This window comes from Leptonotus elevatus, chromosome 17, assembly GCF_054856555.1.
Source record: "Leptonotus elevatus isolate MCC_2025b chromosome 17, RoL_Lele_1.0, whole genome shotgun sequence".
Classification (NCBI taxonomy): domain Eukaryota; kingdom Metazoa; phylum Chordata; class Actinopteri; order Syngnathiformes; family Syngnathidae; genus Leptonotus; species Leptonotus elevatus.
In genome coordinates, this window is record NC_141255.1 from 15791691 (window position 1) to 15818116 (window position 26426).

At 37.7% G+C, this 26426-nt stretch overlaps 1 protein-coding gene across 6 annotated transcripts; it reads left to right on the forward strand.

Annotated features, from left to right (window-relative positions):
* Nucleotides 1-3663: 3663 nt before the first annotated feature.
* On the forward strand, nucleotides 3664-16025 carry LOC147160175 (uncharacterized). 6 transcript variants are annotated; one of them, XM_086060370.1, is made up of 18 exons: nucleotides 3664-3809; nucleotides 4710-4808; nucleotides 5000-5030; nucleotides 5128-5190; nucleotides 5723-5785; nucleotides 6324-6386; nucleotides 6917-6979; nucleotides 7518-7580; nucleotides 8113-8175; nucleotides 9932-9994; nucleotides 10524-10586; nucleotides 11124-11186; nucleotides 11720-11782; nucleotides 12332-12394; nucleotides 12927-12989; nucleotides 13512-13574; nucleotides 14789-14872; nucleotides 15345-16025. In XM_086060370.1, exons 1-18 carry the CDS (start codon nucleotides 3759-3761, stop codon nucleotides 15458-15460), a joined length of 1200 nt encoding a protein of 399 aa, XP_085916496.1. In that variant the 5' UTR covers nucleotides 3664-3758; the 3' UTR covers nucleotides 15461-16025. The 6 variants fall into 6 exon arrangements, with proteins under 6 accessions (XP_085916496.1, XP_085916497.1, XP_085916498.1 ...); XM_086060371.1 differs by lacking the exon at nucleotides 11720-11782; XM_086060372.1 differs by lacking the exon at nucleotides 10524-10586.
* The last annotated feature ends 10401 nt before the right edge of the window (nucleotides 16026-26426 follow it).

The window sequence follows — 26426 nt, forward strand, 5'->3', positions numbered from 1 at the left end:
TGTATACCAGTTAAAATGCCTGAAACACCTCTCACTGTTCTTCATTCAACAAGGGAACTGTGAGTAATTCTGTGAGTTTTGGGTTCTGGAAAAATCACAGAAGGGCCGCACATCATGATGGGCGTTGGCCTGGGCTGTTTTGTTAGTTTTCCCCCCCAGTGACAAACGTTACTGTTTTGCAGTCTGATAGGTGCAGCCGACCAATCAATCATGACCAGCACTCCCTATAAAGCCAACTGGCCACTAATATGGCCTGGCCACAGCTTGCTCTATTCACTGTCTTGCGTGAAACGATGCACCTGCACCGTGCCGTGCCCCACCACTCCAACCGTGTCATTTGCGCCGCCCCACACGCATCCACCACCGGCCGTGTGAAGTACATTAACTACTATGCAAATGCACCACCTGAAACGCTTCTCTCGCTTTTGGTGAATGTATCAGAGGGCCGCTTTCAGAAGGTGAAGCACGTTAATAAGCGAAACTACAAATGACGTTACGACGACATGATAGCAAAACGGAAAGAAAAGGGTGGTGGCTCAGAAAGCCAGAGAAAAGAAACAGAGAATTACAGTGTATGAGCAGACATGAGATTTTTAACAACGCAGAAGGGATGGCCACCAAAACAGCCAAGACAGCAGCCGTGAAAGACTGGTCGGTGCCGGACAACAAAGCTTCTTGGGCATCCCACAACCGCCGATTCATCCGGGACTTTGCCACTATTGCCAGTCCCCTGCACAGACAGCAAAAGGGGAAAAATATTCCAGTGGAACGACGACTGTGATCGTACCCCGGTTCAGCTCAAGACGGTATTAACCGGGGGCCCAGTGTTGGCCTACCCTGACCTCCAGCAGCCATTTATCGTGGACACCACGCCACAGCACCCCCAGAGTGATGGATTGGTGGAACTGGTCACTCAGCTCGCCATCTTAACCAGCCCCCAGTAATGTGACTGGGACTTGCATTTGTCCCTGGCCCTGTGGGCATACCAGACAGCAGTCCAGGAGTCTACAAAATGCACCCCAGCGGCTCTCTTGTTCGGACGAGAGCTTCGGACCCCCTTTGACCTTGTGTTTGGACACCCTCCTGAGCCGAAGGTGGGGGGTGAGGCCGGCATGGATTACTACAGCCAGCTGCGGGACTGACTTCGGGAAGTGCATGACGTGGATTAACAGACCATCACCCAAGCCGGCTGTCGTCAAAAAAGGGCATACGACGTTTGCTGCAGAGGTAAAGACTTCGACATGGCCGCACAAATTTGGGTCTACAGCCCCGAGAGATGGAGGGGCTTGTCTCTAGAACTCATGAGCCACTGGGTGGGACCGTGCACAATACTAGAGACATGACATGGTGACATGATGTGGTGTTTCGCTGTTAAAGAGGAACCAGGTGGGGGTCCTCCACCAAGACCGGCTCACCCCCTACCAATACCAATACCAATACCAGAGAGGGAGGCCATGCAGACATGCAGGGAGGAACAGTTTGAGGGGACCCAGTCCACCCCAACACTGGTTGGGAGGCCGCGGAAGGGTACTCGGCGACACCGCCGACCCACTTCCTATTTGTGGGACTACATACTGGAACGCTACGGTTGCTGAGGACAGCTAACCAGCTAAGTGGGGGCTGTGTAGCGTCGCTGGGAGCCCGGAGGCGCTCCTAGCATGTTTTGCGGCACTAATGATTAAAACAGTGTTTAAAGTGCATGTTCTTTGTTATTTCTTTAGTTAGTGATCTAGTGTTTTACTTACGAGTGATGCTATCTAGTTTGCTGTTATGTAGTTATTTTTGTTTTGATGTGACACAGTGATTGTGCATGATCTGCAAAATAATTACTTGCCTACATTGTGTTAAGTTGAAGCAAATGTAACAGAGATCTTCTGTTTACAGTGAACTGTTTCTCACTGCCTCGTGAGCGCCACAATACACAACCATGCTTTTTAGTCCCCACCATGTCTATGCCCATCCATGTAAAAAAAAATGACGTGCCTAAATTGTGTGGATTTGAAGCGAATGTAAGAGAGATCTTCTGCTCATAAAAACAAGTGTGAACTGTTCCTCACTGCTTCGTGAGCGCTACAACATCCATGCTTTTTAGTCCCCACCGTGTCTATGCCCATTCCCCACCATGTGTTGATCAGCAACAGAGCCGTAATTGTGTGAGCCAGGCTAATATACAACAACATTTATAGCTAGTGAAGTTGTTGCAAGATTCAGCAAACATATGTTTGCATCAAAAACAAGGTATGCAGTTTTTAAATGTGATGATTATAGACGTTTAATCCCATATTCATCATACTTTAGTAACACAGTAACAGTGTGACACTCATACAGTGTAAAAAAAACAAAACATGCATTATTTTGATATAATTTAAGTGTATCCATTAATTTCACATCCTTAAGTTGTTGTTGGTTTTATTTCTAATGTAAATGCTTATTTACTATTTTAGAAGTATTGGATGTATTGTAAGTCGTTATAAATCTTATAAGTCTTAACTATACATTTCTGACTTCTGACCAGTAATGACTAAAATGACTTGACAGTTGGTGCACAACATTGGTGCACAACATTTATTAGAATTTTGAATGTGTAAAGACATAATTTTAATGAAAGTTTATAATGTAGTTTAAAATGTGTAATTCTTAATTATACAACATGAGGGTTCGTTGGTGGTTGATGGAACACTAGAAAAAAGATGAGATAAGATAAGATGAGACATAAGATGAAAATGCAGGATGGAGCATTCTGGAACAACGCTGTTTACTCGTCACATGCAGCGGCAACACTTCCTGACAACACTAACCAATCAGGAGCTGGCCAACTATAGCTAAATGTAAGTGAATGAGAACAGCAGAGTCAACACGTCAATTTAGCTGCTTATATAACAAAACAATAAAAACAACAACAAAAGTATAAATGTGTAAATAATTCTGGAAACAAATTTATAAGTAAATATATATTTTAACAAATTAAGTTAAATCTTACTCATTACTGAACCTTACAATTATAAATGAGGCCAGTAAAATCACCCAAACAGCCGAACCCCCTCTGTCTGAACTGTATGAACGCTCAGTGATGAGGAAAACCACCCTCATCACTGATGATCCTTGCCACCCACTCCCTTCATGCTGCTACCATCAGGTAGACGCAACAGAGTTCCACTGGCCAGAAAAAACATTTACAAAAAATCCTTCATCCCCTCTGCAATAGCCGCTCTTAATAATACAAAATGAATGGCACTATGTTTTACTCATGTTTCATTGGTTGTTTTTATGTTTTATTTTTAAATGTGTGGGATGTTTGTAATGTTTAAATGTGAGTTCTAAACTTTCTTTTACAGCCGTGGCAAAAAAATAGAAACATTTCTGTATTCACCGAGAACAGACAATAAAGCTATCCATCCATCCATCCATCCATCCATCCATCCATCCATCCATCCATCCATCCATCCATCCATCTATCTATCTATCATGTTCAACACGTTGCATTTCTTTGAAACAATACAATATGCTTTTTAATAAATGCATAAAAAATATAGAGCAACATCTCAACGTGTCTTTCCAAACTAAATCACAACAACCCACCCATCCCCCACTCGCTCCATAAGTTCCATATTGCACTGCGCGATCGAGGGTGTGCTTGCATTGAGACTCGGACATCCCGGCATTCTTCTGTTTGTGAACAAATGCGTTGATGCGCTGGTGTGAGCTGTACCATAAATCGAGCGCTTCCTCTCATTTGGGCGCGTGTTGTTAGAAACAAGATGGAGAAGGCAATCGAAGACAGCGTTCAGAAACCCCCCTGTAGAGAAATGGTGAGAATATATGTTTTACTTGCATTATATTTTGGTGCTGTGAAGTTTATTTGCCTGTTGTTAGGACACGTTGTGACCGCATTCGCTGCGGTATGCTAGAGCTAGTGTCCGGCAACTAGTGCTTCTTGATTGCAATTAACCTCCATTAACCTCGCAAACCACTGCAGGTGGATAATGACTAAACGTAAATGCCATAATGGCTCCGTCTACTTTACGTCTTTATAAGGTACTTTGTATGTTACTTTATTCAATATTAGGAACATATTTATATTTATTGTGAGTACATGGTTGGCCTATTAGGTGCATATGGAGGCGCTTCAATCTGCATGTTTTCCCCAACGGCAGCCATTTTGCTACCATGGAGAGCCAATTTCAGCCTTCTCTTCGCAAGACTGCTGTTTCCCAGCGCATCCGCCAGGGCTAGAAAGTTAATATAGTACATTTAGTATAGTCCATAATAAAGTCTCTGCACTAAATTTTTATTCTGGAAAATAAAGTACAGTATTTGAAAAAAGCTTATATGTGAAGTATTTACAACGTTGTATTACATAGTGAGGAGTCTAGGAACTGATATTAGTTGTTGTTTGATACTTGCACATTACCAGTAAAGGTAAAGCATAAGTCAAAGCAATGAATTAAATAAATTAAGATGGGGCAAAATCAATGGAATATAGAAAGGATGGGAAGAGATGTATTTAGTATCAACCCTTTCATGGGAGAATTAAGACCGGAAGTTCAGTGTGAAAAGGAAGCAGTTTCATAAATTAAGCTTTCCTTTCCTTTACTCCACACGTGCCACATTGATAGTCTATGTCTAGTGTGTTCCAAAAATGCCACAAAAGACACTAAAAAGAAACTACATAATTACCATCTCTAAACATGCATTTTGTGTGTTTTCAGGCTGAAACACGTTGGATGCGGCGCATGAAAATGTTAAGAGAACACCATGCTGCATGTGAGAGCCGATATAAGAAGGCTCAAGAACAAATGTCAAATAAGGTGAGTAAGAAGTCTTTGTTTTTATAATGTGTGATCAAGTGCAACAATACTTAGGTCTTCAGTTGCTATGTTGCTTCAGACGTCTGCCCCCTGCATGAGGTGGTAACATCTGAGGAGAGAAACCCATCTGTACTGTCGGTGAAATTTCTTTCATTGTGAAGTAATTTGATACGTTTTGAATTGTTTTTCAGACATTTCACAAAGACACCTCCGATGATGTTGGTAATGAGCCAACATTTAACCACTTTGCCTGTTTGAATGTTTTGGCTGATTGGGTCAAACTGAATGTGCTTTTCTATGTGTTCATTTGTTTTGATAGGTAGGTCAGATGGAGAGATGCTGCCGGTGTCGAAGGAGTCTGTCACACCGGAGCAAACCCCAGGTATACTACTCTCCAATGGCTTGTGAGGGGTTATTGTTTTACATGGGGTGGGCAAAAATATATCTCAATTATTATTATTGTTATTATTTTTCAATTTGATAATTTGACGATATCCTACCCCAATTTTTTTTTAATCTTTATTCGCTTCCCAGGACATTTATGGATAGACACAACATTTCTGAACAACAGCTTCCGTTTATTCTTTGAAACGTTGCACAACAATATTCTATGGCAATTTCAACAGTGAACAACTTCAACTTATATCCAGGCTGTATATAAATCACAGGAGAATATGCCAAATCAGGTTTGCTCAATAATATCTTGGTTACGCCAAGTAAAAAAATATGCTTGTTTGCAATGTTAATAAAACCCAAGTAAGTAACCCACTTGATAGATATAAATTGAAGAACAGAATGAAAAAGATTTGGCCCTGGGTAGTGGGAACCAACATTTAACCACTTTGCCTGTTTGAATGTTTTGGCTGATTGGGTCAAACTGAATGTGCTTTTCTCTGTGTTTATTTGTTTGATAGGTAGGTCAGATGGAGAGATGCTGTCAGTGTGGATGGAGTCTGTCACACTGAAGCAAACCAAAGGTATACTACTCTCCAATGGCTTGTGAGGGGTTATTGTTTTACATGGGGTGGGCAAAAATATATCTCAATTATTATTATTATTATTATTATTATTTTTCAATTTGATAATTTGACGATATCCTACCCCAAAATTGTTTAAATCTTTATTCGCTTCCAAGGACATTTAAGGATAGACACAACATTTCTGAACAACAGCTTCCGTTTATTCTTTGAAACGTTGCACAACAATATTCTATGGCAATTTCAACAGTGAACAACTTCAACGTATGTCCAGGCTGTATATAAATCACAAGAGAATATGCCAAATCAGGTTTGCTCAATAATATCTTGGTTACGCCAAGTAAAAAAATATACTTGTTTACAATATTAATAAAACCCAAGTAAGTAACCCACTTGATAGATATAAATTGAAGAACAGAATGAAACAGATTTGGCCCTGGGTAGTGGGAACCAACATTTAACCAATTTGCCTGTTTGAATGTTTTGGCTGATTGGGTCAAACTGAATGTGCTTTTCTCTGTGTTTATTTGTTTGATAGATAAGTCAGATGGAGAGATGCTGCCGGTGTCGAAGGAGTCTGTCACACCGAAGCAAACCAAAGGTATACTACTCTCCAATGGCTTGTGAGGGGTTATTGTTTTACATGGGGTGGGCAAAAATATATCTCAATTATTATTATTGTTATTATTTTTCAATTTGATAGTTTGACGATATCCTACCCCAATTTTTTTTTAATCTTTATTCGCTTCCCAGGACATTTATGGATAGACACAACATTTCTGAACAACAGCTTCCGTTTATTCTTTGAAACGTTGCACAACAATATTCTATGGCAATTTCAACAGTGAACAACTTCAACTTATATCCAGGCTGTATATAAATCACAGGAGAATATGCCAAATCAGGTTTGCTCAATAATATCTTGGTTACGCCAAGTAAAAAAATATGCTTGTTTGCAATGTTAATAAAACCCAAGTAAGTAACCCACTTGATAGATATAAATTGAAGAACAATGAAACAGATTTGGCCCTGGGTAGTGGGAACCAACATTTAACCACTTTGCCTGTTTGAATGTTTTGGCTGATTGGGTCAAACTGAATGTGCTTTTCTCTGTGTTTATTTGTTTGATAGGTAGGTCAGATGGAGAGATGCTGTCAGTGTGGATGGAGTCTGTCACACTGAAGCAAACCAAAGGTATACTACTCTCCAATGGCTTGTGAGGGGTTATTGTTTTACATGGGGTGGGCAAAAATATATTTCAATTATTATTATTATTATTGTTATTATTTTTCAATTTGATAATTTGACGATATCCTACCCCAAAATTGTTTAAATCTTTATTCGCTTCCAAGGACATTTAAGGATAGACACAACATTTCTGAACAACAGCTTCCGTTTATTCTTTGAAACGTTGCACAACAATATTCTATGGCAATTTCAACAGTGAACAACTTCAACTTATATCCAGGCTGTATATAAATCACAAGAGAATATGCCAAATCAGGTTTGCTCAATAATATCTTGGTTACGCCAAGTAAAAAAATATACTTGTTTGCAATATTAATAAAACCCAAGTAAGTAACCCACTTGATAGATATAAATTGAAGAACAGAATGAAACATATTTGGCCCTGGGTAGTGGGAACCAACATTTAACCAATTTGCCTGTTTGAATGTTTTGGCTGATTGGGTCAAACTGAATGTGCTTTTCTCTGTGTTTATTTGTTTGATAGATAGGTCAGATGGAGAGATGCTGCCGGTGTCGAAGGAGTCTGTCACACCGAAGCAAACCAAAGGTATACTACTCTCCAATGGCTTGTGAGGGGTTATTGTTTTACATGGGGTGGGCAAAAATATATCTCAATTATTATTATTGTTATTATTTTTCAATTTGATAATTTGACGATATCCTACCCCAATTTTTTTTTAATCTTTATTCGCTTCCCAGGACATTTATGGATAGACACAACATTTCTGAACAACAGCTTCCGTTTATTCTTTGAAACGTTGCACAACAATATTCTATGGCAATTTCAACAGTGAACAACTTCAACTTATATCCAGGCTGTATATAAATCACAGGAGAATATGCCAAATCAGGTTTGCTCAATAATATCTTGGTTACGCCAAGTAAAAAAATATGCTTGTTTGCAATGTTAATAAAACCCAAGTAAGTAACCCACTTGATAGATATAAATTGAAGAACAGAATGAAACAGATTTGGCCCTGGGTAGTGGGAACCAACATTTAACCACTTTGCCTGTTTGAATGTTTTGGCTGATTGGGTCAAACTGAATGTGCTTTTCTCTGTGTTTATTTGTTTGATAGGTAGGTCAGATGGAGAGATGCTGTCAGTGTGGATGGAGTCTGTCACACTGAAGCAAACCAAAGGTATACTACTCTCCAATGGCTTGTGAGGGGTTATTGTTTTACATGGGGTGGGCAAAAATATATCTCTATTATTATTATTATTATTGTTATTATTTTTCAATTTGATAATTTGACGATATCCTACCCCAAAATTGTTTAAATCTTTATTCTCTTCCAAGGACATTTAAGGATAGACACAACATTTCTGAACAACAGCTTCCGTTTATTTTTGAAACGTTGCACAACAATATTCTATGGCAATTTCAACAGTGAACAACTTCAACGTATGTCCAGGCTGTATATAAATCACAAGAGAATATGCCAAATCAGGTTTGCTCAATAATATCTTGGTTACGCCAAGTAAAAAAATATACTTGTTTACAATATTAATAAAACCCAAGTAAGTAACCCACTTGATAGATATAAATTGAAGAACAGAATGAAACAGATTTGGCCCTGGGTAGTGGGAACCAACATTTAACCAATTTGCCTGTTTGAATGTTTTGGCTGATTGGGTCAAACTGAATGTGCTTTTCTCTGTGTTTATTTGTTTGATAGATAAGTCAGATGGAGAGATGCTGCCGGTGTCGAAGGAGTCTGTCACACCGAAGCAAACCAAAGGTATACTACTCTCCAATGGCTTGTGAGGGGTTATTGTTTTACATGGGGTGGGCAAAAATATATCTCAATTATTATTATTGTTATTATTTTTCAATTTGATAGTTTGACGATATCCTACCCCAATTTTTTTTTAATCTTTATTCGCTTCCCAGGACATTTATGGATAGACACAACATTTCTGAACAACAGCTTCCGTTTATTCTTTGAAACGTTGCACAACAATATTCTATGGCAATTTCAACAGTGAACAACTTCAACTTATATCCAGGCTGTATATAAATCACAGGAGAATATGCCAAATCAGGTTTGCTCAATAATATCTTGGTTACGCCAAGTAAAAAAATATGCTTGTTTGCAATGTTAATAAAACCCAAGTAAGTAACCCACTTGATAGATATAAATTGAAGAACAGAATGAAACAGATTTGGCCCTGGGTAGTGGGAACCAACATTTAACCATTTTGCCTGTTTGAATGTTTTGGCTGATTGGGTCAAACTGAATGTGCTTTTCTCTGTGTTTATTTGTTTGATAGGTAGGTCAGATGGAGAGATGCTGTCAGTGTGGATGGAGTCTGTCACACTGAAGCAAACCAAATGTATACTACTCTCCAATGGCTTGTGAGGGGTTATTGTTTTACATGGGGTGGGCAAAAATATATCTCAATTATTATTATTATTATTATTATTATTATTATTATTATTATTGTTATTATTTTTCAATTTGATAATTTGACGATATCCTACCCCAAAATTGTTTAAATCTTTATTCGCTTCCAAGGACATTTAAGGATAGACACAACATTTCTGAACAACAGCTTCCGTTTATTTTTGAAACGTTGCACAACAATATTCTATGGCAATTTCAACAGTGAACAACTTCAACGTATGTCCAGGCTGTATATAAATCACAAGAGAATATGCCAAATCAGGTTTGCTCAATAATATCTTGGTTACGCCAAGTAAAAAAATATACTTGTTTGCAATATTAATAAAACCCAAGTAAGTAACCCACTTGATAGATATAAATTGAAGAACAGAATGAAACAGATTTGGCCCTGGGTAGTGGGAACCAACATTTAACCAATTTGCCTGTTTGAATGTTTTGGCTGATTGGGTCAAACTGAATGTGCTTTTCTCTGTGTTTATTTGTTTGATAGATAAGTCAGATGGAGAGATGCTGCCGGTGTCGAAGGAGTCTGTCACACCGAAGCAAACCAAAGGTATACTACTCTCCAATGGCTTGTGAGGGGTTATTGTTTTACATGGGGTGGGCAAAAATATATCTCAATTATTATTATTGTTATTATTTTTCAATTTGATAGTTTGACGATATCCTACCCCAATTTTTTTTAATCTTTATTCGCTTCCCAGGACATTTATGGATAGACACAACATTTCTGAACAACAGCTTCCGTTTATTCTTTGAAACGTTGCACAACAATATTCTATGGCAATTTCAACAGTGAACAACTTCAACTTATATCCAGGCTGTATATAAATCACAGGAGAATATGCCAAATCAGGTTTGCTCAATAATATCTTGGTTACGCCAAGTAAAAAAATATGCTTGTTTGCAATGTTAATAAAACCCAAGTAAGTAACCCACTTGATAGATATAAATTGAAGAACAATGAAACAGATTTGGCCCTGGGTAGTGGGAACCAACATTTAACCACTTTGCCTGTTTGAATGTTTTGGCTGATTGGGTCAAACTGAATGTGCTTTTCTCTGTGTTTATTTGTTTGATAGGTAGGTCAGATGGAGAGATGCTGTCAGTGTGGATGGAGTCTGTCACACTGAAGCAAACCAAAGGTATACTACTCTCCAATGGCTTGTGAGGGGTTATTGTTTTACATGGGGTGGGCAAAAATATATTTCAATTATTATTATTATTATTGTTATTATTTTTCAATTTGATAATTTGACGATATCCTACCCCAAAATTGTTTAAATCTTTATTCGCTTCCAAGGACATTTAAGGATAGACACAACATTTCTGAACAACAGCTTCCGTTTATTTTTGAAACGTTGCACAACAATATTCTATGGCAATTTCAACAGTGAACAACTTCAACGTATGTCCAGGCTGTATATAAATCACAAGAGAATATGCCAAATCAGGTTTGCTCAATAATATCTTGGTTACGCCAAGTAAAAAAATATACTTGTTTACAATATTAATAAAACCCAAGTAAGTAACCCACTTGATAGATATTAATTGAAGAACAGAATGAAACAGATTTGGCCCTGGGTAGTGGGAACCAACATTTAACCAATTTGCCTGTTTGAATGTTTTGGCTGATTGGGTCAAACTGAATGTGCTTTTCTCTGTGTTTATTTGTTTGATAGATAAGTCAGATGGAGAGATGCTGCCGGTGTCGAAGGAGTCTGTCACACCGAAGCAAACCAAAGGTATACTACTCTCCAATGGCTTGTGAGGGGTTATTGTTTTACATGGGGTGGGCAAAAATATATCTCAATTATTATTATTGTTATTATTTTTCAATTTGATAGTTTGACGATATCCTACCCCAATTTTTTTTTAATCTTTATTCGCTTCCCAGGACATTTATGAATAAGACACAACATTTCTGAACAACAGCTTCCGTTTATTCTTTGAAACGTTGCACAACAATATTCTATGGCAATTTCAACAGTGAACAACTTCAACTTATATCCAGGCTGTATATAAATCACAGGAGAATATGCCAAATCAGGTTTGCTCAATAATATCTTGGTTACGCCAAGTAAAAAAATATGCTTGTTTGCAATGTTAATAAAACCCAAGTAAGTAACCCACTTGATAGATATAAATTGAAGAACAGAATGAAACAGATTTGGCCCTGGGTAGTGGGAACCAACATTTAACCACTTTGCCTGTTTGAATGTTTTGGCTGATTGGGTCAAACTGAATGTGCTTTTCTCTGTGTTTATTTGTTTGATAGGTAGGTCAGATGGAGAGATGCTGTCAGTGTGGATGGAGTCTGTCACACTGAAGCAAACCAAAGGTATACTACTCTCCAATGGCTTGTGAGGGGTTATTGTTTTACATGGGGTGGGCAAAAATATATCTCAATTATTATTATTATTATTATTATTATTATTGTTATTATTTTTCAATTTGATAATTTGACGATATCCTACCCCAAAATTGTTTAAATCTTTATTCGCTTCCAAGGACATTTAAGGATAGACACAACATTTCTGAACAACAGCTTCCGTTTATTTTTGAAACGTTGCACAACAATATTCTATGGCAATTTCAACAGTGAACAACTTCAACGTATGTCCAGGCTGTATATAAATCACAAGAGAATATGCCAAATCAGGTTTGCTCAATAATATCTTGGTTACGCCAAGTAAAAAAATATACTTGTTTGCAATATTAATAAAACCCAAGTAAGTAACCCACTTGATAGATATAAATTGAAGAACAGAATGAAACAGATTTGGCCCTGGGTAGTGGGAACCAACATTTAACCACTTTGCCTGTTTGAATGTTTTGGCTGATTGGGTCAGACTGAATGTGCTTTTCTCTGTGTTTATTTGTTTGATAGGTAGGTCAGATGGAGAGATGCTGCCAGTGTGGATGGAGTCTGTCACACTGAAGCAAACCCAAGGTATACTACTGTCCAATGGCTTGTGAGGGGTTATTGTTTTACATGGGGTGGGCAAAAATATATCTCAATTATTATTATTGTTCTTATTTTTCAATTTGATAATTTGACGATATCCTACCCCAAAATTTTTTAAATCTTTATTCGCTTCCAAGGACATTTAAGAATAGACACAACATTTCTGAACAACAGCTTCCGTTTATTCTTTGAAACGTTGCACAACAATATTCTATGGCAATTTCAACAGTGAACAACTTCAACGTATGTCCAGGCTGTATATAAATCACAAGAGAATATGCCAAATCAGGTTTGCTCAATAATATCTTGGTTACGCCAAGTAAAAAAATATACTTGTTTGCAATATTAATAAAACCCAAGTAAGTAACCCACTTGATAGATATAAATTGAAGAACAGAATGAAACAGATTTGGCCCCGGGTAGTGGGAACCAACATTTAACCACTTTGCCTGTTTGAATGTTTTGTCTGATTGGGTCAAACTGAATGTGCTTTTCTCTGTGTTTATTTGTTTGATAGATAGGTCAGATGGAGAGATGCTGCCGGTCAGGAAGAAGTCTGTTACACCGAAGCAAACCAAAGGTATACTACTCTCCAGTGACTTGTGAGGGGGTATTGTTTTACATGGGGTGGGCAAAAATATATCTCGATTATTATTATTGTTATTATTTTTCAATTTGACGATATCCTACCCCCAAATTTTTTAAATCTTTATTCGCTTCCAAGGACATTTAAGGATAGACACAACATTTCTGAACAACAGCTTCTGTTTATTCTTTGAAACGTTGCACAACAATATTCTATGGCAATTTCAACAGTGAACAACTTCAACGTATGTCCAGGCTGTATATAAATCACAGGAGAATATGCCAAATCAGGTTTGCTCAATAATATCTTGGTTACGCCAAGTAAAAAAATATACTTGTTTGCAATATTAATAAAACCCAAGTAAGTAACCCACTTGATAGATATAAATTGAAGAACAGAATGAAACAGATTTGGCCCTGGGTAGTGGGAACCAACATTTAACCAATTTGCCTGTTTGAATGTTTTGGCTGATTGGGTCAAACTGAATGTGCTTTTCTCTGTTTATTTGTTTGATAGATAGGTCAGATGGAGAGATGCTGCCAGTGTGGATGGAGTCTGTCACACCAATGCAAACCCAAGGTATACTACTCTCCAGTGGCTTGTGAGGGGTTATTGTTTTACATGAAAGAGGGTGGGCAAAAATATATCTCTATTATTATTATTATTTTTCAATTCGATAATTTGATGATTTCCTACAAAAAAATTGTTTAAATCTTTATTCGCTTCCCAGGACATTTATGGATAGACACAGCATTTCTGAACAGCTCCCGTTTATTCTTTAAAACATTTTTCAATAGTGAACAACTTCAACTTATGTCCAGGCTGTATATAAATCACAGGAAAATATGCCAAATCAGCTCAATATCTTGGTTACGCTAAGTAAAAAAATATCTTTAAATTAGGTGATTTCAAAATGTAAACAAAATAAACATTTTAAACCAAATTGACATGTGTATACAAATGTGTGTATAAATGACTATAGAAAATTTAAGAAAAAAATATATCGTAAAATAAGAAAATTCTTACTTCAAAATAAGCAAAATGATCTGCGAACAGAACAAGAACATTTTGTTTGACATATTCCTTATACTCCTTTGTATAGTTTGTTTGCAAGTGGTGGCAAAAAAAATATGCCGCAACCGTAATCCTGTACATCTTACATACAAGGTTATTTTAATCAATGCCAGTTTTGTCAAACCTGAATCATTTTCAGACTAGGAACGTGGATCCACATCTTGCTGTTAAATCATTTGCTGAGATGGTGAACTCATCCATATTTCCTGTTAATGTGGATCCTTAGAAGTTATAGCCTCGTCTTAACGTAGACCTTCCTTCATTCCTCCAACTCCATGCACTATGAGTGATTATAATTATTTTTTTCACTTCTGAAATGTAATTTATTTGCAGCCTCGTGGGTAATGTAGTTAATGTTCCATTGAGAAGTTACATTGTTACATTGAGAAGCATCTTGATTACTGGAAGCTCGTGTATTCCACTCCCCGCAAAGAGGCGTTGCTGATTGTTCACAGTATTTAAGATCCTTGATGTAATGTTTGAGAACGCATCTCAACATTGACTTGCCAGTTCTGGTGAAAATTTGCTCAGTAACTGCTCTCGATCCTCGGTGAGCTTTTCCTTGCATTTGTCATCTGGATCCACTATGCTCTTTTTCGGATATCCACTGCTTTTCCTTGCTTCCCCGTTTGGGCATAGATAATATAAAGGTTCTCTGGTCAGTGGAGTAACTGATTGCGTTAAACTGAATGTGCTTATGTCTGTTTGTGTTTTGGTAGGTGGTTCGGATGGAAAGACGCTCCTGGCCGAGAATACGTCTGAGGATAAGCAGTTATCTAGGCGCTTGCGTCAACTTTTTCTGGGTATAAAAACGACTAAGTTGTTACAGAACTGTGTCTTAACTTTCAGTGGCATTTTAAAGAGGATGCTTTAATCATTATGCAATTTTCAGGAGTAAAAAGTGAATATTTTGGCTTTAAACAACTTGATAACGTCATTATTTTTCAGGTACTTTGTACAATTAACACTTTTAAAAAGACATTTTGCCACTTATTGTCGACTGAAAATGACATCACGTGTTGAGGGTTCAGGTAACAACCAATCATGGCTTACCTAACATTTACAAATTGAGCCGTGATTGGTTGTTACCTGAACCCTCAACACATGATGTCATTTTCAGTCGGCAAGTGGCAAAATGTATTTTTAAAATTTTTAATTGTACATGGGAAATAATGACGTTAGCAAGTTGTTGATAGCCGAAATATGAACTTTTTTCTCCTGAAATCAGCAAAATTAGTAAAGTATCCCTTTAATTTACTGTTCCCATTTATCTAGGGAAAGCAAAAGTCAAAGAGGAAGAAGACGAAAGAAGAAATCAAGACTGTGAAGAAAACTTTGATGGACTGCATCATCAGGTCTGCCATGGTTCCACAGAAAGATTACTGCAATAACTGCATTGATACATGACCAACAGTATTGAATGGGAGAACTTGGAAGGGAGTTAAAAAAAATTGTGAAAAAACGCATTGATGCCTTAAAAAGAGCTTCTGCGAAACACAGGTAAGGTTTATGTTCAAAATTCACGTGGAAGCTGCAATAATCTCAATTCTGATGTTAATGGTTTACATTTGTTCCTGACGAGTGACGTCTCTCAATCCTACCTTCAGTACAATACCTATCAAAGGATAGGGTTTTCTATCTTGAATGGTTAAATTCAAGCACTTTTATTTTTGACAGTCAGTGTTTTCTATCTTCGATATTGAAGTACTTATGGTTTCTATACAAAAGCACTTTTATTTTAACACAGTCAGGGTTTTCTTTCTTGAATGTTGGAATTCAAGCACTTTTATTTTTGACAGTCAGTGTTTTCTATATTGAACGTTGATACACACTGGCACAGTGTTTCTCCAGTTGCTCGTTTGAAAACAATTTTATCCTTTCACTGTTGCATGCACTTGTTTTGGTTGGCAAATACGCAATAAAAAGACTTGAGGTCTTCAAAACTGACAACCTGAACAGTATTCATTTACTTCATTCTGTGCAGTCTACATTTTTAAATGCGCAAACAATATTGTGCACTTCAATTGTTGCACATAATTTTCAAATGAATTATGTCCCCCCAAAATAACATTGGAATTTGTACTCTAATATGCACAGATTAGGGCTGTCAAAGTTAAAGCGTTAACTAATTAATTAATCACAAAAAAATTATTGCATTAATCATGTACTAACGCAGATTAATCACACTTTATTTTGACCACAGATGATCATTTAGCACTTGACGGGCGGATAACATAACTACATGCATAAAGTAAAGCATTTAATAAATGTTTGCGTCAAAATATTAGGGTCATTTTTTTCCCCATTTTAAATTATGCAAGTAATTAACTGATTATAGAAAAGGACAAGGATGAGCGTGTGCAGTTGATCAAAACATTTGGAAGATGTCCTCATAACATTAAATGTCAAAAAAATGAACACATAGCAGGTGCCCTTTAAATTTGGCGGGCAAAAAATTATGATAAAAAAAGCCCTTTTTGTTAAGCGATTAATCGTGATTAATCAAAATGATAAAATATGATTAATCTGATAAAAAAAAATCCAATCGTTTGACAGCTCATATATATTTTTTTTTACAGTGACATCTGTTGGTGGTTTATGGTATGATATGTCCCCATGAGGTGACAAAAACCTGGAAAAAAAACTAAAACAAGATATATGGCTTTTGAAGGTGATTTCTGGGTGAGCCCGGACCCCCCAAAAAATCTGTGTCTTAAAATAATTTTTTTACGAGTTGCATAAATAAGTTTGAAGTGAAGACCTCACGTTGCAAATCCCTCGCACACCAAGTCCCCAATATGTAGCAAAAACGTGTGTGCTTTTTCTAGCTGTTGATTAATGATGCAATATGCACTGTAAAAACATTTCAGATAACAAGACAAGTCAGATAACCCAATTATCGGCTAAAAAGTTACCGAGTATGCTTGGGTCAATTTGGCTCAACTTTTTGGGTTTTTCATCTGACCAGTGAAACAACACAAAAAAACCTTTATTGGGTTATTTTTTTTATCCAACCTGTTATAGAGTTGGGTTGTTCTGGCAAAAATTCCTAAAAAGCTGGCGGTAAGTCCCTATAATTTGGTTATTTTTCACCCAACTGTTTTTAGAGTGTAAAAAACTAAACATCACAAATAATAATAATAATAATAATAATAATCCATGCTGTATCGGAAAAAGCCAAGTGAGAGATAATAATTAAAGGGCAGCACACCAGCATGAGCAAATCACATTTAGAACTCTAAGCAAGACAAGACTTGCACGTGAACCATGAAGAGAACATTTTTCCCCGGAAGGGACTAAGTCTTGTTTGCCAAATAACTATCAGAATGTATTCATACTTACGGTACAGTCTGTATGCTGTGAACAAGCAGCTTATTTAACGTGATTTGTATTCACTTTTGCAGAAGTGTGCCTTTTTTTGCTCCAGTTGCCTGCTGTGACTGATCAAGTTTTGGGATAGCGGGTAGCAAAGCTAAATTGTTTAATGCACTGTGGAGAGCGTGGTGTTACGTAAATGTGTTATTTGATTTCATGAGGTTGCCTCGGGCAGTTGTGTACCTCAGCGCACTAACTTCATTATCACTGCAAGCGTTCTTAAAACGAAACACTATACATTAACATGAGGCTTGAAATAAGCTGTGGCTGTAGCAGTCACTTGGGCCGAGATGGGCAAAAACATGGAGGACATCCATTGCAGGATTTGGCTACACACTAGTCATACTTTGGCAGAATCCGGCAGTTTCAATGCAGTCGTTTGGGCAACTGGAAGCCTCTACAGTTAGTAAAGAGTTGTGATGAGGGCAATTTGTGAACAAGAATGCTAATGACGTGTACAGTACATCTCATCACGTGCAGTCTTCCCCCTCTAAGCGCTGACGTATTCGATGGTCATCCGGGAGGGAGGGGCTCAGATTCACATCTTGTTAGGATGCCACCTCCCTGCTGAGGTGTTTTGGGTATATCCCAATGGGAGGAAGCCAGGACATGCTGGGGAGACTCCCAACTGGCTTGGAAATGCTTCGGGATCCCCCAGGAGGAGCTGGACGAAGTGGCTAGGGAGAGGCAAGTCTTCCCTGCTTAGGCTGAATTTAGTCAATTTAACTCATCAGGTTTTACAGTACCGCTGCGTTGGAGTTAATCAGCCAAATGTTTTGTGTGTCAGTTTTACGGTCTCTATTCTGTTGAGTCTGAAACATGTCCCCCGGCTTAAACAAGGTGAAGTGTCCCCTCAAATACTTACAAAAAAATCGTAGTTTGTGACAGTTAAGTCAATGGAGAATATGTCTTGCTGATTCAAAGACACAAACCCTCCATCTCCGTCTTGTGTGTGGTCACCATTTAAGAATTGATATAAGATGTGGTGTTCTTTCATTTGTAAACAAACTGCTGATTGAGAGCTGGTGAGGGGGCACCCTCAGCAAAGGGGATTTTTATCAGCACAAATGTTTAGTGATTTTTATCAACACAAATGTTTTTTGTTCACACTGCCTGTGAGTGACGGGTCCCCGTTTTAATGAAATTCTTACAATGTGATAAAGTAACAGGAAGGGATCAATTCAGTTGAGGAAACAGTGAAGGAAATAAATCTAAATCTCAAATGCCAAACAAGATTCTGAAAGATAAACTGTCAAGTGTGTCCTGTTTAATGACATCAAGGCAACTTGAGTAGTCATTAATATATTCCAAAGACAAGTAGAGGGAGCGTAAACCTGGCCGGAGGAGCAGATTGAGAAAAATAAACTAAAATGTAGAGGCGGAGAAGTGCAATATCCCCCCAGGAGAGTTCAAACTGTGCGTAAAAGCCTTTTCTTTGACTTGATTGATTTGATGTCCTTGAAAAGTGAGTGGGAACAAGTGAAAACAGAAGAAGCCCCAAAGGATACATGAAGCACATTCATCAGTGACTTACTTCTGTTTGTCCTCCACAATGATCCGCCAAAGGGCCCCTTGTTAAGAGAAGTATGTTGTTGTTTATTTATACTAGAAACAATAGCAGCATGGTCATTTTCAAATCCTTAGCATGAAAACAAGTTCCTTTGCCCCAAAAAGCAGATCAATATCCGAGCAGACAAAACACTGTATGAACATTCGTAAAGACTTATGTAGAGACAAAATATTTAAACAAATAAAATATTAATTAATTAAAATGTAGGCTTAGTGCTTGAACGTGCAGCAGCATTTAGCTTATATCCTGCCATTGGTTTCTGCAGGCTTGCAGAAAAAGTCCATTTGGAAATTACTTTTTCTAAGCTTTTTGTCATGCAAGCAACCATGTTTGGTCAATTGAAGGTTCAAGGATTTTCCCGAAAAGTACAAAAACAGCAATGGGATTCAAACCCAGGTCGTCAAGTCGTAAGACGAGCGTTTATCTTACTGAGCTAACAGGCAAGTAATGATCTTAGTGTGTTTTTAAGTGTTGACATGTATGTCAATTCACCGTTGGACTAATGGTTGATTAGGCTTTCAGTGAGGTTGTACAGTACACGTTAGGTCTTTGCATGGGACGCTAATGGTTGAGGTTGGGAAAAGGCTCAGTGACATTGTAGTACAAAACATGAAATCAACACTAAAACAATCACTGGCCAGTTAGCTCGGTCAGATAAGCACTCCGGGTTTGAGTCCCATTAACTCCACTTATGGTTCAGTTGACTATTTTTTCAATATTTAACATGGCCGATAGAGGTCGCTAAACTACAATGCGTAACACTTGGTCATAATTTGGTACATTTCAAAACGACTGTCTTGATCGGTGGAGCTACAACGATGAATGGCTGAATCCGAAGCTCAGCGGCTACAGGCTACAAACGCTCGAAGTGCGCGCAGCTCGGAACGAGGACGCACCACATCAATAAGGCAGATTGATTGACGGGATCGAGAGCCAATCGTTCAAGATGATCCACCCAGAAGACGCAGCGACAAAAGATCCTTGATTCAAAATCAGTGTGGGTTATTTTTTATCTTATTTTTTGTTTCCCCCTTACTTTACATATTTCAATAATTTAATCAGTCCCTATTGTAATCATCTGTGATCTTGTGATCGCTATTTGGCAGAAGCCAGCACTGACGTTCTCGAGTTATTGTCCTTTCCACTCCTTTCTTCCAAAGCAATATTTACAGCAAAGCAAGGTGTCAGTGGTTGTTGTCCAAAGAGCAGCATCGCCCGTGGGCTCGCTTTCCGTCACTTGTGTGATGACACGTTGGCTTGAATGATTGTGACCCTCGCAGCCCCTCCAGACGAAGGAGGAGGCGCCGGTGTCAAGGTGGGGAAATTGTCCTTGAAAAAGGGTAACAATGGCTCCGAGTGGAATGCGACATCTCTCCGGGGTCTGACAATATTAATCTAGTTGTCAATCACCATGGGCAGCCGGTCCACTCCTTCAACCCTCCAGGGTGTTTATTAATTAGGATACTGTCATACTAAAGCAAGTATTTGGAGCATAACACGACAGTATCTGTGCAGTCATTATGCTGCACATGTCAAACAGGACGTTTTTTTGCTTATCACTCAAGTGACATGCCTGACAAAACTTGTTTTAATGCAGTGACCTTTTTGCTCTTCATGCTCTTCACATTTTTCCAGATAAAAAAAATAAATATTAATATTAAACAATAAACATCCTTTTAAATTTCTAACAAAATGTTCAGGGAGCTCCCAAGGTTATCAGTATGTCTTAAAAAGTTAAATGGAAACTTAAACAAGTAAATACCATATAGCTATCTATAGTTTTCTACAGTAGATATATTTTTTTCTCCCAAAGTTTAAAAATAGCTGAAATCTTAAACTTTCACATTTGTTTTAATGTCAAACTAAAACAAAAGGTTCAGAATGTTCCCAGGGTCAGCAGGATCTCTTGTAACGTTAACTGAAAATGTAAATTTAATAGCTCCCTGAGATTAAAAAGGTTTTAGATTTACTTTATATCAGCCGTCAGATTATTATTTTATTTTTTAAACGGCCGATACCGATATTTGTCAAAATGCCAAATACCGGCCTGTCCCTAGTCTAGTATCAATTGGGTTGAAAATAAGCCTTAAATAAGCCAAAAGGGAGCCCACTCAATTGGACCCAACTTTTTGACTGTGGGCTGATGACATGATGATTCAAGCCTGAACCGAAGGAAGTAATTTGTCCTGTTTTGCCAAATGTGAAAGTTGGTTGCACTGGGTTAGCAAGGTGGGCTTCTAGCCTGCTGCTTAGCACACTCAACTCTCAACGCAAAGGTCAGTTATTGCACGGGTTCAAGGACACTGCCAGACATCCCGGATTGGGAGTGAACTTTCCGGTGGGTAAACATAACAAATGTTAGCTCGCGCTTTGCAAATGAATGCTAGTAATCCTTCAGAAGCTTTAAAATGAGAATATAATAGAATAGGACTTTAGTTGTCCTATCCAAGATAAATACAGAAAGTCCTTTTGAAGATAGCTTTCAGGTTAACATCCAATTCTAACACTACAATTTTATAAAATGAGATAAAGCACTGACTGGTGGGTTAGCGAGACTACCATTTTTCACATGCACACACCTCTGGATTTGTATATTGATGAGTTATTAACATTGTTTTTTAGTTTTAAATTATATTTTAGCCGTTTATAATTATGTTAATTTAGTATGGCTGTATGAATAGACCTATATTCTTATCTGTGTTACTTTCATGAGAAAGAGCAACGGGTCTGTCTATTCATTCGTAATCTAAAGGGAGGTTCCGGGGATTTTGCTGTGTCGGAAGGGAGTCAGGCTTATTATTATTGTATTCTTTTTAATCTGATTTATACCCATGGGAACGGATTCTCTTGTATTCAGTTGTAACCAGGTGTGTTGTGGGCTGACCTTTTTCTGAACCCTTTTTGTGAATAAATAACGATGTGAGCTGGAGAGAGATCACCACATTTGAACAGAGCATCGCTTGGATGGTTTGTCTATGTGGACCAGAAGCTTCTGGTAATTAAAACCTTTGCAAAGGAACTTCTTCAACAGAATCTCACCATTCAGTTAATTGAACACGCAAAGAGTACAATACTTAATATTGTCTACTCTAACAAATGGTGACCGCCGACGCTGAATTATAACGAATGGTCTCCTCCGTTGAACCAAACGGATGGTGTTGTTGACGTTGAGCAGGCTGCGGCGTTCCCTGACGGGCGGAATTTCTGGCGCCATATTAATTCCGGTAAGTGGAGATCTTTATCCACGTAGAAGAAATTTTGTCTGTCTGGTCCGCTGCAGCTGGTTTTTTCGTCTTCCAAAATTGTCTAAATTTTAAAAGAGATCTGTGTGAACGAGTGTAGTTTGATGTCGTTCTATTGTGAGTTGTGATAATTCCGACGATATTGAACTAAACACGTCGTGGAGTGGTGCATTTGAAGGTGACGTGATGCAGACTCGAAGTGATGAAGCTTTTTTTGTACAGGAAGAAATAGCGGTTAATTTTTTGATTTGTTTTGTTTTTCGTCAACGCTATGAAGAATCCTTAGACCATAATATATATTGAAGATTATGGTATGCGCTCTGCTTTTTAAGCAGTTTTGGCCGATTTGGGGACGAGTATCATATTTGTTCATGGCTCTTATTGAAAAAGTCCTATTTACACGTAATATGTTTTTTTTTTTGAAAAAGCGCCTGTTTGAAATTGAACAGAAAGGGGTCCAGGTTGATTACAGCGATGATTGGATTTTGTATCACTGTATTTGCAATCGAGAGATTACGTGATTTATTTTATTTTGTTGGCGCTTCTACAATATGTAGTTTTGAGGTCAGGATTCCCGTTTGAATTCCTTTTGTTCCACGGTTGAGTTCGTTAGTGCGTGACAATTTCTTAAGAAAATGCGCCTTGCAGAAATTTTGCAATGTATGGAGAACAGTTTAGCTCAGCGGGATTGGGTAACCGCTGTGTATAAACGAGAGGTCACGTAATTCTTATGTCTGTCTGTGTGTGGCCATATGTGTTAACATATTGAACTATTAATACTAAAAGTGAGACGTCACTGTATTAAAACCGAATGTATACATCAAAAACTACAAACAAAAATGGAGGCGATTTCGACCCGGATATAGAATGGTTTGTCATGAATGCGCTTCCGGTTCAGCGAAAAATAAAAGCGTCGATGAACAATGAAAAAACGAACTATGGATCGATTGTATACAAAGCTTTCGCTGGACAAAATGGTATGTCAGACTTTTGTATTTTCTTTGTTGGTAATGGAAAAAGGCTGAATTTGATGCTAAAATGACTCCAGTATTTTTGGAGCAGTTTACGGATGGGTTGTTTAAAGTTACCCGTTTACTGAAATCACCGTATAAAACTGCAGTTTAAATGCTATAAGATTTGTAGACAACGAATTGAAGGAATAATACCGTTTATTTTTTTTTTATAATGACTGAAGAGTGTGTGCGTATGCATTTGAGTGTGTGACCTAGCTTCTAAAAAAAGGTGGGGGTTTGTAAGTGAGAAGTGTGCATATGGGGATTTTGTTTGTTTTTCTTTAATATTTTAACTAAGTTTGGTGTTGTTTTGTGTGAGATGATACTGTTGTGATAGTGGCGTTTGTTTTATTAATGGGAATATGATAAAATAGGTTTTGCGATTTATAATGTTAAGATTCCCCCCCCCCCTTCCCCCGTTTCTAGGTTAGAAAAAAAGGTGGGGGCTGAGCTGTGCGCTGTGAGCATAATGTGTCCTCGTAATGGGACTCTTTTTTTGTCAAAATGGTAAGAGAGGAATGATAAACAATATAAAATAAGTAATAGTATTTGACTGAGCTAATAAATCTTTACACTTTAATGATTGATGACGATGGTTAATTTGTTAACTTTCCCTTTTCGGGACAAATGAATAAAGAGTAATGATAAAATAATGGCATTTTGTTTGAGAGTTGATATAATTATGCCTACATCTTTATAGCTGTGGCTGGAAGTAAGATAGTTGAATAAGGAGTTATGAATGTTTTTGAAATTGACATGTTGATAATGATTTTTAATATTTGTTTTTTCTCTGAGTGTGTCATTTCAGAAACTGATGTTTGAGTTCCAAGGCAGATGAGGGTTTGATGGCCTTCACTGATTACAAACTGCGAACGGGATGCGCCCCAGCTGCTGATATGTTGTATGGCTAGTAGCTATTTGAAGGGGTATTGAAAAAAAAAAGAGAAATGAATAAAGAGGCTGTGTTTTTTACGAAACATTTTTGAGAAAGCAGGGAGTGAACTGTCTTGCTATGATCCCATATCCTCAGTCTGGCATTTTTAAGGCATTGTATCAACGAATGTGCATTTTTTGATCAGGTGAGCTCTCAGAAAGACTGTGTGTCATCGGATCCACATTGCAGACTGCGTCTGAATGGATGTGGCAGAGATCAAAGGTCAAAAGCCGCAGAGCAACAGTCTTCTCGTCCTGTGCCTAAGAAAAACATGATGTTCAAATTCCTCAATGCCCAGTGACTGTGTATACGCCTCATTCTAGTGACTTCTCCCCTATGGCTGTTTTGCATCCAGAGGAAATCTAAATGCCTGCTCTGAACATTGCTGCCACAGCAGCCGCCATGCTGGCCAGGACTGAACATTGACAACAGCTGCCGTCCTGCCTTTTGCTGGGGGTCTGGACAAAGAAAGTTGGTGGTCGGAATGAGATGTGATCCATTCAGTAAAATGCTACATAGTGATATGCAAGGCATTTTTAATGTGTTGAGTGGGGAACTGTGATCTATAGCAAGATATTTCAGGAAAATGAAAACGACATATGTAAATTTGAAATGAGGGATTGAGAAAATTTATTTCAATCTATAGCCTATTAAATTTTTGCCTATATTTTTGGGAGAATCAGTTTCTGAATTGGTACAATGGGAATTTTATTAATATGTTATTATATGATATATTTTTATTTTCCCCGTAAGGAACTTTTTTGGACTTCGTCCAGCTGCAGCTATAGTATAAAATAAATAACAGAATAGAATGAGTAGTAACGAGTAAAAGACTAACTAAGAGTTTGATGGCTAAATTAGATTTTTTTTTTTATAGCACTGTGATTTATAAATCCCAGAAATATTTTGTGTGAATTAGAGTAATATGGTTATCTCTATTTTTATGGCCCCAAAGTCATCATATATTAGTGTCTTCAGTTGTATCTGCTTATGCTCAGTTTTATAGTGTTTTGTAGCTCTTTTGTTTATCTCATAGCCTGATTTAGAGGGTTGAGTTATTTATGACGTTTTTTGAGTTATGAGGTCTCTATTTTGTCCTCCCTTTATCTTGACATGTTTGAAAAAATCAGTGGATCTTTGTCAAATGAGGGAGTTTATGTTTAAGAATTTAACCAATGTAGACGAGTTAGAAAATTAAAATCAAACTTAAAAACGAAATTAAAAAGGTTGTGGGGTATCGGCCTACACTCCAATTGACAGGATGAGTTTGAAAATGATAATCCACAGTTTGAATATGAAGAAATCTATCAGAGGAAATCGATCGCAAAGTAAGTCTGAAGCAAGCAAGGACAATAATGCATATTCGCCGAATGAAGGTAATTATATTATATTATATCTTTTATTTCAGAATCATATTTAAAAAATGTAATGTTTGGAGCCCAGTGTTTGCAAAAGAGTATAGATAATATGAATATATGTGAGTTTTTCCCAGCATGCCAGGATTCGGCCGGTCATGGGATTCTGGGAAGAGAATAAGATATGAAAGGCACAGTTATGAAAATTTAGAACAAATTTAGTCATGGTAAAAAATTACCTATTATTGAACAAAACCTATTTGAAAAATAAATATTTATAAGCTCTGTCTTATATTAATGAATGAGCGAATGTCATTCAACTCAATCAAGGGCTGGGCTCTATTTTAATGTCACAAAAATAGATATTTTCCTGTTCCAACAGCACAGGACCTATGGATCTTAATCAAATAACATTTATTAATCCCAACTAACAAAAACTATCAGGGTTTTTTCCTCCAAATAAAATTTATGTGAGTTTATGAGAAACTAAAAATGAAAAGTTTCTGCACTCAGGAGAACGGCCCCAGGGGGTTGGTGAGGAAATCTTGTGCAGTTCTCTGCACAGAGAAAATTCCACATCTGGTCTACAAGGCTTCCGGAGACGTGCCAGGCTCGGCTATCTCATCAACTGATGATCATCAATCTTATCACCTCCGACCTGGAGTCACGTCAGCTGACCCAGTGATCGTTCTGGAGCGGCCGTTTCGACATCATTCGACACCTTTGAGGACATCAGTCAACGGATCAAGAGCAAGTGCCTTTTCTTGGGCAATCATTCCTTTGATCAGTCACATTTTGGGCAGAATAATCCCAGGTGACAAATCGAAGAATTTGGGTAGTCTACCCCAAATTCTTAAAGAAGAGACGA